Source organism: Chelonia mydas, chromosome 8, assembly GCF_015237465.2.
Source record: "Chelonia mydas isolate rCheMyd1 chromosome 8, rCheMyd1.pri.v2, whole genome shotgun sequence".
NCBI lineage: Eukaryota > Metazoa > Chordata > Testudines > Cheloniidae > Chelonia > Chelonia mydas.
The window spans coordinates 515,745-526,672 of NC_057854.1; the positions used below are offsets into that span (position 1 = coordinate 515,745).

Genomic DNA, 10,928 nt, shown 5'->3' on the forward strand with positions numbered 1-10,928 from the left:
CTGGTTCCCAGAAGGGGACGAGGGAGCATGGGCATGTAAAGCTGATTCCTAGATGGGTGGCCGAGCTGGGGTTCCTGAGGAGAGGCGCTAGATGGGGTTTACAAGGGAATATGCTGGGTGGGCTGGCTGCTGGCATGGTGTGCTGGATCATGATGTAAGAACTAGGTTCCTGATTTGCATCCATTATTGGGTAGCAAGCAAATTGCCCTGTGTGTGTCTTTATCCTTTCTGGCCATACTGCTGGGGGTGGGCTTGGGCTATGTGAGAGAGGCTGCTGCTCTTTTCCACCTTAATGGTCACTGGTGCTGGCAGGCTTTCACCTGACTGGTCTCTGAGTTGTCACTCTCTTATCCTTATCCAGTGAGCCAGTCAGACACTTGTGTTTCCATGGAGGCAGTGTCTGATCCCCACACAGTGACGGTGTCTATGGACAGCAGTGAAATCTCCATGATCATTGATTCCATCAAGAAGGAGTGTCTGGGTACTGGTACTGGCAGTGCTGCTGGGCCTTCCAAAGATCACAGCATGGATGGGAAAGAAGACCTGGATCTCGCTGAGAAGATGGACATTGCAGTCTCCTATACTGGGGAAGAGCTGGACTTTGAAACTGTTGGAGATATTATAGCCATCATTGAGGACAAGGTAAATGTCAAAGCAGGCTGGGAAGCCAACTGCATTTCTCTCCAGGGCCTGGATGTATTTATCTCAGTTGTTACACAGAAGCAGGATTAGGAAGTATTTCTTGCTCATTCAGCAATCTTCACCTGCCTGTTTCCTCCCTCTCTGTCCAAGTTATTAAGTTCCAGTCCCCTGGCAACCCCCTAGTATGCTGGCAACAGCTGTGTAATGTGGTGTTGCACTCAGAGGAAACCCTTGGGTTTCAGCTGGCACCAACATTGAATGGGGAACAGATCCCAGACAGGCAAACAGATAAGTGCTACTAGCACTGTGTAGTCCCGGAAGCCCCATGTTTCTGAGCGTGAAGGCCCCAAGCTCTGCCAAGGAGTCTCCTGGGCCACAAGTACAGGCAGGTGAATCTTATTTCTCCATATCATTGAGTACTTGACAAGACCAAGGAACCTGGTACTGAGTGGCTAGTAGGGAACCTTAAATCGTTGCTAGCAATCTGTGATGTACTTGGCCCAAAGTGAGAGTTACCCATCTGAAGACACAATATATGTGGCCTGTCCATGGGTGTCAGGACCTGTTAATGTCTTCTCAGTAATGGCTCTTCCCAGCTCCTTAATACCCCTGTTTTAACAGCCAGCTCATACGGTTTTGGGAAGCCATGTTAGCATGGGCGGCCAGTGACCCAGCCACTGGGGGGGGGCTAGTCCCTCCCCTTCTGCCCCCCATTCCCCTTCAGGAGCCAGAGCACTCCCACACAGCCCCCAGCGCTGGGCAGCCAGGGGCAAGGCCCCAGAGCACCAGGCCAGGCACAGCCCCAGCCAACCTGAATCCCTGCGGAAGGCAGGCCAGCCAGAGCTGAGCGTTGGGAACCGCAGGAAGAAGGGGCCTGGCCTGCGGGTGGACCGTGGGTGGAGCAATGTTTGCCTGTTTGGGGAGGCACAGCCTACCCCTACCTATGATACCCGCTGCCCATGCATGCTGGTTTATTGTTAAGGAATTAAACTGATGCAGCCATTGCAGCTTCCTCAGTGCTGGGTCACTGTGGCCCTGGCCTGTTAGATAGAGATGTATTTGGGGTGGGAAGGGCTCTCTGGCTGAACCAGTGCAGGGGTTCTGCTCTCCTTGCTGACCTTTGCTTGTGCTGCTGTCTTTGTTTTGGTAAAGGTAGATGACCATCCTGAAGTCCTGGATGTAGCAGCCGTTGAAGCTGCTTTGTCTTTCTGTGAAGAGACTGATGACCCTCAGGCCTTGACTGGCCCATGGGAGCATCCGATTCAGCAGGACCACGAGAAACAGGCACAGATCCCCCATGTGACAGTGAAGCAGGAGAGGCGAGACTGTGACGAACCAGAGGCAAAGGAAATCCAAGACCTAATAAGCATTGGGGAGCTGGGGTCAGAAATAAAGACAGAATCTGCAGAGCTGGAGCAGAACGAATTGGACTCTGCAGGAGCCATGCAAATAGCAGAAACACCTGAGCTCAGGAGTCGAGAGACAGAGGAGCAGCAGAAAGCAGCTGCTGTTGTGGGAGAGAACTCTGAAACGGAGACAGAATCCACCAAGGGAGAAGCAGCAACACACAGTACGGTGAAGATAGAGGTACATAGGTGGGGAGGCTGTGTTGGACTGGTATGGTTGAAAGCAGGTAACCGTTGGCAGGCAAGGAAAAGCAGTTCAAACCTAGGGGTCCATTCCTTCTCTGGAGATGTCTCTTCAGTGAGTACACTTGGAGCAGAGTAGTGACTTTCCTTGTGGGTTATGACTATTGCTGTGCTAGATCTTTGAAGCCCTCAATGTATAATAAGTAGATTTTTGCGCTGTCTGCTGCCAGTCCATGTGCAGAATTGCTGTTGTCGTGGCATTCTGTGAAAACCCACTGTCTGTCTGGGACTGGGTTTGGGGTAGTGAGATACTTAAATTTGTGCATTTCTGTTCCCTCCAGATACCACCTGATGATGATTCATCCCCTCCACATGTCCTAAATGCAAGTGACGACTCCTCACAGGCTGATGTTCAGCACAAATTTGAGCTGTCAGGTAATTTAACTGGGCTAGGATATCTTTTACCTGCAACTTTAAAGTCCATTCAGCTAGTGTGGTCTGGTTCAGCATGGGGTGAAGATAATCTATGCAGAAATAGGGAATAATTAATTTGGAAGGGGAGGGTACTGGTGCAGGAGGGGAAGTTCTAAAAACTGCTCCTGGAAATGAAAATTTTGCTCTTTGTCTTTTCCTCCCAGAGTCGATGAAGGAAGAGACCCGAGCTGTTTTTGGGAAGGTAAATGGCCTTGAACTACTTGAGTCCAGTGGTTAAAATGAGTTTGATACCATTATGTTGCTGCTGCCTCTCAGCTCCCACACAGTGGATAGGAAAACCAGTGGGCGCCGCGTTCTCCGCCCGCCCTCCTCCCCCTCCCCCCCCCAGGAGAGGGCGCCAGTATGTATCTGCATCTGATATCTGTGGCTTAGAGGGACTCACTCTAGGCCCTTGTAATGCTTTGTGGCAAGGATTTCAGTGTTTGTGCAAATGCCCCTAGAACTGGCTAGCAGCTGGGATACAGGGCTCCACTCTGCTTACTGAAACAGTCATCTTTTGGAGGCTGTGACACAGGCATTGTTACTGATAGCTGCATTTTGATTAGGTTAAATTGATGGAATTTGATCTTATATCTCAGGATGCTCAGGGTGAAGATGATGATGAGGATGGTGCCAGTGAGGCTGCCAGTCTGGAGGAACCCAAGGAGGAAGACCAGGGTGAGGGGTACCTATCGGAAATGGATAATGAGCCGCCCGTGAGTGAGAGTGATGATGGCTTCAGTATCCATAATGCACCTTTGCAGTCACACACGCTAGCTGATTCCATCCCCAGCAGCCCTGCCTCCTCGCAGTTGTGAGTATCAGTGAAACCTTCAGCCACCCACAATGCAAATCTCAGTCTATGCTGGGGAAAGAGTATGGGATTATCTCATTTCTATGTGTTGCTGGCTGATTGGGCCTGTGGTGGAGATTGGCTGCTGATCTGTCTGGCTCCTGTGGTCTCCTTACTCCCAGGAGCATTGTGCAGACAACTCCATCGAGCCAGCTCACAGGAGACAGGTGTGGCTTCCTTTCCTTTGGCTTGCATGGAGCAATGTGGGTAGATCCAGGGCTGACTGAAACTAGGCTGCTGCTGCAATGCAACATTGGAGCTTGTTGAAGGAAGTCTTGCACCTGGCAATGACCCTGTGCATTTGGCTAGGGGCTCCAGTGCATCCCACTCTGACAGTCCTCCTTTTCTCCTTAGCTCTGTTTGCAGTGAGGACCAGGAAGCGATTCAAGCCCAGAAGATCTGGAAAAAAGCTATTATGCTAGTTTGGAGAGCAGCAGCCAATCACAGGTAAGCGAACTTGATCCTATGTGGACTGGTAGGAAGTCGGGGCCTGTGCCCAGCAAGCTGAAGAGGGGAATTATTTGCTCTCCTGTTCCCCAGGTTGGTCTCCACTAGTGCTTGGGTGCGGGACTCTCCACTCCCCACATCTGTCTGGTGGTGGTTGACCAGAAAGGCATCTGTGTGTGAAACAAATGCTTAGTGGTTCTGTCTGGCAGAGCATGCTCCACCCTCAGACCAGGTGTTCACTCTGTTACCAGCAAGGAGACTGACTGCTCACAGTTGCCTTCTTCTCCCTGCAGATATGCCAATGTCTTCCTACAGCCTGTGACCGATGATATAGCACCAGGCTACCACAGTATTGTGCAGAGGTAAGTGGCCCAGCTGTCGTTGCCGTCAGATTCTGTCTGACATGTCTGTATTGGAGTCTCTGGCAGGGGATTACTAAGCCTCAGCACGCAGTCGGATTGCAAGGTGGGAAAAGAAGCTCATTACCATTGTCAGTCAGTGAGCAAAAGGCTTCCCCAGGACAGGTACATGTTCATTTACAGAAGAGTCTGTGTTCTCCGACTGGATGGGGTACACAGCAGTTGTGTTCAGAACAGTGTCAGTGGTACAGTAAATGGCTGTTGCCCGCCTGTCCCAACTTAGTCCCTGCTGGCCTTAGTCTGTACATTTATTTTCATCATCTAGTCTCGCCTGCACATCGGAGGTCACAGAACCTCATCTACCCACTTCTGTAATGGGCCCATAAATTCTGGCTAAGCTATTTGAATCCTCAAGTCTTGATTTAAAGACTCAAAGTTACAGAGAATTCACCATTTACTCTAGTTCAAACCTGCAAGTGACCCATGCCCACCCTGCAGAGGGGGGTGACAACCGCTCAGGGTCTCTGCCAATCTGGGGAAAAATTCCTTCCTACCCCGAATAGGGCAATCACTTAGACCCTGAGCATGTAGCAAGGCCCACCAGCCAGACATCTGGTAAAGAATTCTTTGTAGTAATTCAGAGCCCTCCCCCCCCGCCAGTATGCTGTCTCCAGCCACTGGAGATACTTGCAGTTAGCAATTGTGGATGAGCCATATGCCATTATAGGCAGCCTCCTCATACCATCCCCATGACGCTTTAGCGACACCCCCCACACACACACACCCCTCAGCTCCTTTAAAGAGCTGATCTACTGTCATCTGCATCCTGCCAGGCAACTGTCTCTTCAAATATATTACTAGAACCACCTGCCAGCTCAAGCAGTGCCTCGTGCACCATCTGTGGGCTCTGCACTAGCTCCCCTCCCATTAATGCCGGGAGCAAACACCTCTGTTGGGCACCCCACAGAACAGCCCCAGAGTTGCTAAGGATTAACGCTCTCTTTGAACCCATTCAGAAAATGGCATCTCATCTCACTTCCTGTCCTGAGTCTAGAACCATTGATGTCAGGGAAGGCCTGTTTGACCATGATGGTGCTAGACAGACTAGCTGGAGTTATTGGACTCCTGACATAGAATCATAGAACTGGGAGGAAGCTCGAGAGATCACCGAGTCCAGTCCCCTGCTCTCGTGGCAGGACTAATTATCTAGACCAAGCTTCTCGGGAAGAGAAGAGTTGTGGAGGATAGACCATGTTAGTTTTTCTTACTGCTGCTTCTAACTGCATTTCATTCACAGGCCAATGGATTTATCTACCATTAAGAAAAATATTGAGAATGGGCTGATCCGAACCACAGCTGAGTTCCAGCGTGACATTATGCTGATGTTCCAGAATGCAGTCATGTACAACAGCTCTGACCATGATGTATACCACATGGCTGTGGAGATGCAGCGAGATGTCTTGGAGCAGATCCAGGTAAAGGCTTGAGCTGAGGGCAGTGTTGGACAGAACTTATGCGCTGGTTGATATGGGAGGTACTGAGCAGGTCTGTAGGAAGAGGCTACTTGGCTCTGAGTGCCTGCTGCTTTTTTGTGCCCTCTAGAATTTCCCACTGGGTTGGCAAGTCCCAGCTGATAGTTAAAGTTAACTTGATGAGTTTGTGTGGCTTTTTTACTCTCCCTCAGAATGACTTGTAGCTCTTTAGGGCTGGGGGGAGCTTATGATGAGAAGCAAACTAGAAATTGAAGTGCCCTCCAAAGTGGTCATTCTCGACCTTATGGTTTGTGGGAGTAATGCCACTAACTGAGCTTGTTTCACTTGATACCATAACTGAATATGTGGTTTCATGCAGCAATTTCTGGCCACGCAGCTGATCATGCAGACATCAGAGTCCGGGATCAGTGCAAAGAGCCTGCGTGGGCGAGATTCCACTCGGAAACAAGATGCTTCAGAGAAGGTGAGGGGGAAAAGGAGTCTGGTGATTTATGCTTTTGTGTGAGTGATTCCTTCAGGAGGATCCTACTGAGCTGCAGAAGAGGGTCACCTAATCAGACCCTGGGGTGCATGAATGCAGTTGGGGTTAGACTAGCTCCGAGATCCTTATGTGAACAAACCTCTCTGGAAATGTGACCTTCAGTTAGAGTTTAGAAGTGGCAGCTGTAGGTTACCACAGAGACAACTTTTGTGAATCACCCCAGCAATTGTGATAGTTCTGTCCTTTTGTCTGTATTAAAGTAGTAATCGGAACCTTAAAGAAGCAGGGGGTTGTTTGGAGGAGTCCCTGTCTGGCAGGGAGATTGGGGTGGAGAATCAAGAACTGGAGAAATGCTCCAGTGTCCCTCCCTTGGATCGTCTGGTTTGCCAATTTTTAGGTCCAGAAGAGACTGTTGTGATCATCTAGTCTGATCTTGTGTGTAACGCAGGCCAGAGAACCTCACCCAATAATTCTTGCATCAAGCTTAACTTGTTGCTGAAGTAATGTGTACCTTAGCTAGGCATCCAGTCTTGATTAAATCATTTCATATGGTAGTAACTGATGTATCCTGTCATCTGGGAGCTACATAGCTGCTGTGGGAAATAGGGGCTGAGTGCACAGAGCTCCAAAGTGGTGTTGGGACACAGCAGACCTTGATTGGAAACGACATGGTGGAGTGAAGGGAAATTCCTGTCCTAGTGTTCTTGCTGTCACAGAATCCTCACTTGCTGGTCCGTCCTTTTTCCCCTAATTATTTGTTTCTGTGTGATATCTTGCAGGAGGGAAACTTCCGGGTGCCTGCTTCTCTGCCTTTATGAGCATGCAGGTTGTGTGGCTTCTGTAGGGTGGTTGCATGTTCATATCTGTGCAATCTGATCAGTAAATCTCTTTGGCCTTTTGACAGGACAGCGTCCCCATGGGCTCTCCTGCCTTCCTTCTCTCTCTCTTTGTAAGTATTGAGTGACTGCGGTAGGTAACTGAGTTGCAAGGTACTGCTGGCTCCTTGTCTGGGGGATTGTGGCACTGTCACAGAATCTGTGGCATTGTAGCAATGCATTAAACTAGTGGATGTACATCTAGGGTCATCAAATAAGAGACTTCTCAATCCCATTGTCCTCAGGGTAAGGAGCGGCTTTTGCCTTTCCTTCTGGTTTGCGGGGTTGCAGCACAGTCATCTACTTCCCTTTTCTCCCATGATTTTTGTCTTAGTTTTTCCCCACGTAAATGGGAAGACAGATCTGTTGTGCTGTTTTCTGTGGAATATGTGGGCCCAGAGAGTCAAAGGTGTTAAAGCAGGGATCAGCAACCTTTCAGTGTCCGTGTGCCAAGTCTTCATTTATTCACTCTAATTTAAGGTTTTGTGTGCCAGTAATACATTTTAACATTTTTAGAAGGTCTCTTTCTATAAGTCTATAATACATAACTAAACTATTGTATGTAAAGTAAATAAGGTTTTTAAAATGTTTAAGAAGCTTCATTTAAAATTAAATTTAAAATGCAGAGCCCCCTGGATCGGTGGCCAGGACTCGGGTAGTGTGAGTGCCACTGACAATCAGCTTGCATGCCGCAGGTTGCCTACCCCTGTGTTAAAGGGACCCTGTCATAGTACAACATTAAACAGTTACACAAGGCTTGGGGTGTAACAGAGACCTTGGCCACCTTAGTTCATTAAAAATCTTTTTAACATTTTACTAAAGATGCAATAAAGAAGGAAAAACATGTGAAGTGTTAGGTAGGGCTGTCAGTTTAACAGTATCCCCTATTCCCTTTCCCTTTAGCACTAGAGTGTTTAAGGAAAACTGCCAGTCTTTTATACGGTATTAAAGAATGGTGGTAATTGTCTTTTAAAGTCCGATGCTGTTTGCTTTGGAACAAGACACACGTGGGGAGAGAGAGAAAAGAACAGCAAAGTCAAAAGAGGGTCAAATACTCAGATGCTGGGGTGCATGGAGACACTGGTTAGAATAGCTCTACGATCATTATGTGAACCAGCCTCTCTGGAAATGCAGCTTCTGGTGCTGACTCTGACTTGCTGCTTCTCTGCTAGAGAAACACAGGCCCTGCACGTGGCCTTATCAACCATTCCAAAACCTGGCAAACTTGTACCTCTGTTGGGCTGTTTAGGGCATTGCTCTTAGCTCCCTTTGATCGCAGTGTTACAAAACACGCAGTCTTCGCCGGCGAAGCCAGTCTGTTAAACAAAAGACAAAAGGAGATGGATAGGAAAGAGAAGAAATAAGGTGGAAAAGGATAAGGATACCTGAGGAGAGGAGTGACAAAAGGAACCAAAACCTCCCGTAGCAGGTGGGATTTAGGATTTAGCTGGAGCCGGTGGAGGTCTGTGTAATCTGGGTCCCTCTCTAGCCAGGTCTGATCAAGACACCCCTCAGGATCAAGATGACACAGGCGTAACAGTGGGTTCTAGGAAACGGTGGTGGCAGCAGCCATGATGATGAAGCGCCAACCAGTCCACTGGTACTTCAGCCAGCCAGCTTGATTCTCCCCATTGTCTGTCCTTTTTTGAAGGACCCAAGAGGGAGTGATGGGCAGAATATCTGGTACCCTGGTGGTCTTGTACACCACTTAGGCCTAATTTCCCACACATAGATTTTGGTCTGTTGACTTCCAGTCCCAAACTCTTGTTTACCAAACATGATGATAATACAGTTGGCCTTTTTGTTTAGACTAATTCAGTCTTTGTCTCAGTTTTGTACCTTTTCCTATACACTTTTTTTTTATGGGAGACTGGAACATTTAATAAACTTTATGCACTCTTCCCTAGTTGAGCTCCCGATTGGGATTGGCCTGCTAGACCCCAAATTATTACAATGGGTCAAATGCAGCACTGCAGATTCTTATACACTTCACACCTGTTCATGCCTATATAGGAGCCCTCCTCCTCCCATCCAGGACAGTGTGCATTGAGAGCAGGCTACAGGACTGGGGGGATCTGCTCTGATCTTTGTTTCATGGATCCGGAAGCAACCACAGTCCTCTATAGGCACCTCTGCTGTGCCTCTCGGCTCATTTGGGAGAGCCTGGAAAAGCACTTCCTTTCCTGGGAGCTCAGGCCCTTGAGCTGGGAACAGAAGTTTTGAGGGTTTGTTTTCTCACACATCTGTTAGATAGAGATGCTGCCTCTGCTGAAATGCTTGTCAGCCAGAGGGAGAGGGATCCGATGAGAAGAAGCCCTCCAGTTGCCCTGCACTCATGGAGAGTAGCTGTGCGGAGAAGCTAGGGAGCTAGAGCCAGGGTCACCAAGCTGGAGGAACACTTCCTATAGGGATGAGCAGCTGGTCAGGTATGTTAGCCCGCAGTCCCCTCTTCCCACTTGAACAGCTCATCTGGAATGTTTCACATAATAAAAAGCAGCACTGTATTGGCCCCAAAAAGCCTGTCTCTCCAGGTGAGAAGCAGCTGAACTTTTTTGTCTCTTCCTGCTTTCAGTAGACCATAGAGGCTTTGGGATTCTGAGTCCCCAGTGGGACTTCATATATTTAGACCCACATTGACTCTTGTAGGAAGGTCTTCAAGGAAGTCTCCCCTGCCTATCTTACAGCAGACTGCAGTGTACTTCCCTCCCCTAGCTTCCAGTAAGCAGAGAGCTTTGTCTTCCATCTGTGCAGTTTCCCAGTTCCTTGAGTAGGGAAGGAAGCTTTTTCCATCCTTGCTAATACTAGACCTTTTTTCCTTTTGTTTGCATCTTGATTAGGATGGGGGAACCCGAGGGCGTCGCTGTGCCATTGAGGCTGACATGAAGATGAAGAAATAAGGCTGTAAGCAGGAGGCAAGGCACTACTTGGCGTCTTGAGCCAAGACGTGAGCACCATGCCTGCCCATCTCACAGAATAGGGGAAGAGCTGAATGCGGGCAGGATTCTTGCTGAGGCCTGTTCCACTGTCCTGGCTCATCTACATGGAAAACAGTGTCCTCTCTGATAAGTGTAAGCTGAAGAAACTTCTCTGGAAAGGAAGAGCAGCCCCCACTGCCTGTTCTAGGGCAGCAGTCTCAGGCCACGTCTGTGTCCCAGTGTTAGCTAGCTAGCTGGTGGCTAGGACATACTGTAATGTGAAGTGTACAGATTTTTATTAGTGAAGTGTAAATGTGTATAATAAAGTATGGGTGAGAATCCAGGGTTTGTGTGTGTGTAATGTGTTTGTATTGACTCATGTCTGTGTGCATCACTGACCTCTGAAGGAAATTAAACTGATTTAGAATCATGTACATAGCACTTCTCATATTCATGGATCATGAAGTACTTTCCAGTTGTTTGCCTATACCACCAGCGGCTGAAATGTGGCCACCTCTGGATTGGAGAACAGCATCTAATGCCCAGAATGTTGCACCATAGTGGGGTAGGAAGGAGGGGCAATTCGGACAAGTGCATCAGGATACGACCTTGCTCTTATGAAGAGGACCAGAGGCTCTTTAATCTGCAAGAAATTGTCAGAACCTCAGCATTTAAAGTCTAATTTGAGACATATGCACTGTAAATGTACATTCCTCATGTGATCCCATAGGCCCTGAATTCTGCAGGTTTTGTTTTGGACTGTACTTGCTGCTTCCTGAGTTTGCAGTAGGCAGGGGAAT

General features: G+C 48.5%; 1 protein-coding gene across 9 annotated transcripts in view; it reads left to right on the forward strand.

Moving 5' to 3' along the window:
* BRD8 (bromodomain containing 8) overlaps positions 1–10,472 on the forward strand; it is a 21,308-nt gene extending 10,836 nt beyond the window's left edge. For 7 of the 9 annotated variants that reach the window (XM_043521600.1, XM_037906275.2, XM_037906277.2 and 4 more), the window contains 11 exons: positions 362–642; positions 1,795–2,229; positions 2,573–2,666; positions 2,870–2,907; positions 3,305–3,519; positions 3,913–4,005; positions 4,299–4,367; positions 5,662–5,839; positions 6,216–6,320; positions 7,243–7,287; positions 10,051–10,472. In XM_043521600.1, the coding sequence (XP_043377535.1) occupies positions 362–642; positions 1,795–2,229; positions 2,573–2,666; positions 2,870–2,907; positions 3,305–3,519; positions 3,913–4,005; positions 4,299–4,367; positions 5,662–5,839; positions 6,216–6,320; positions 7,243–7,287; positions 10,051–10,110 (1,613 nt within the window). In that variant the 3' untranslated portion in view covers positions 10,111–10,472. Of the gene's footprint in view, positions 1–361; positions 643–1,794; positions 2,230–2,572; positions 2,667–2,869; positions 2,908–3,304; positions 3,520–3,912; positions 4,006–4,298; positions 4,368–5,661; positions 5,840–6,215; positions 6,321–7,117; positions 7,288–9,463; positions 9,639–10,050 lie in introns of those variants that run through there. The other 2 variants (XM_043521596.1, XM_037906276.2) reach the window with 2 other exon arrangements.
* The last annotated feature ends 456 nt before the right edge of the window (positions 10,473–10,928 follow it).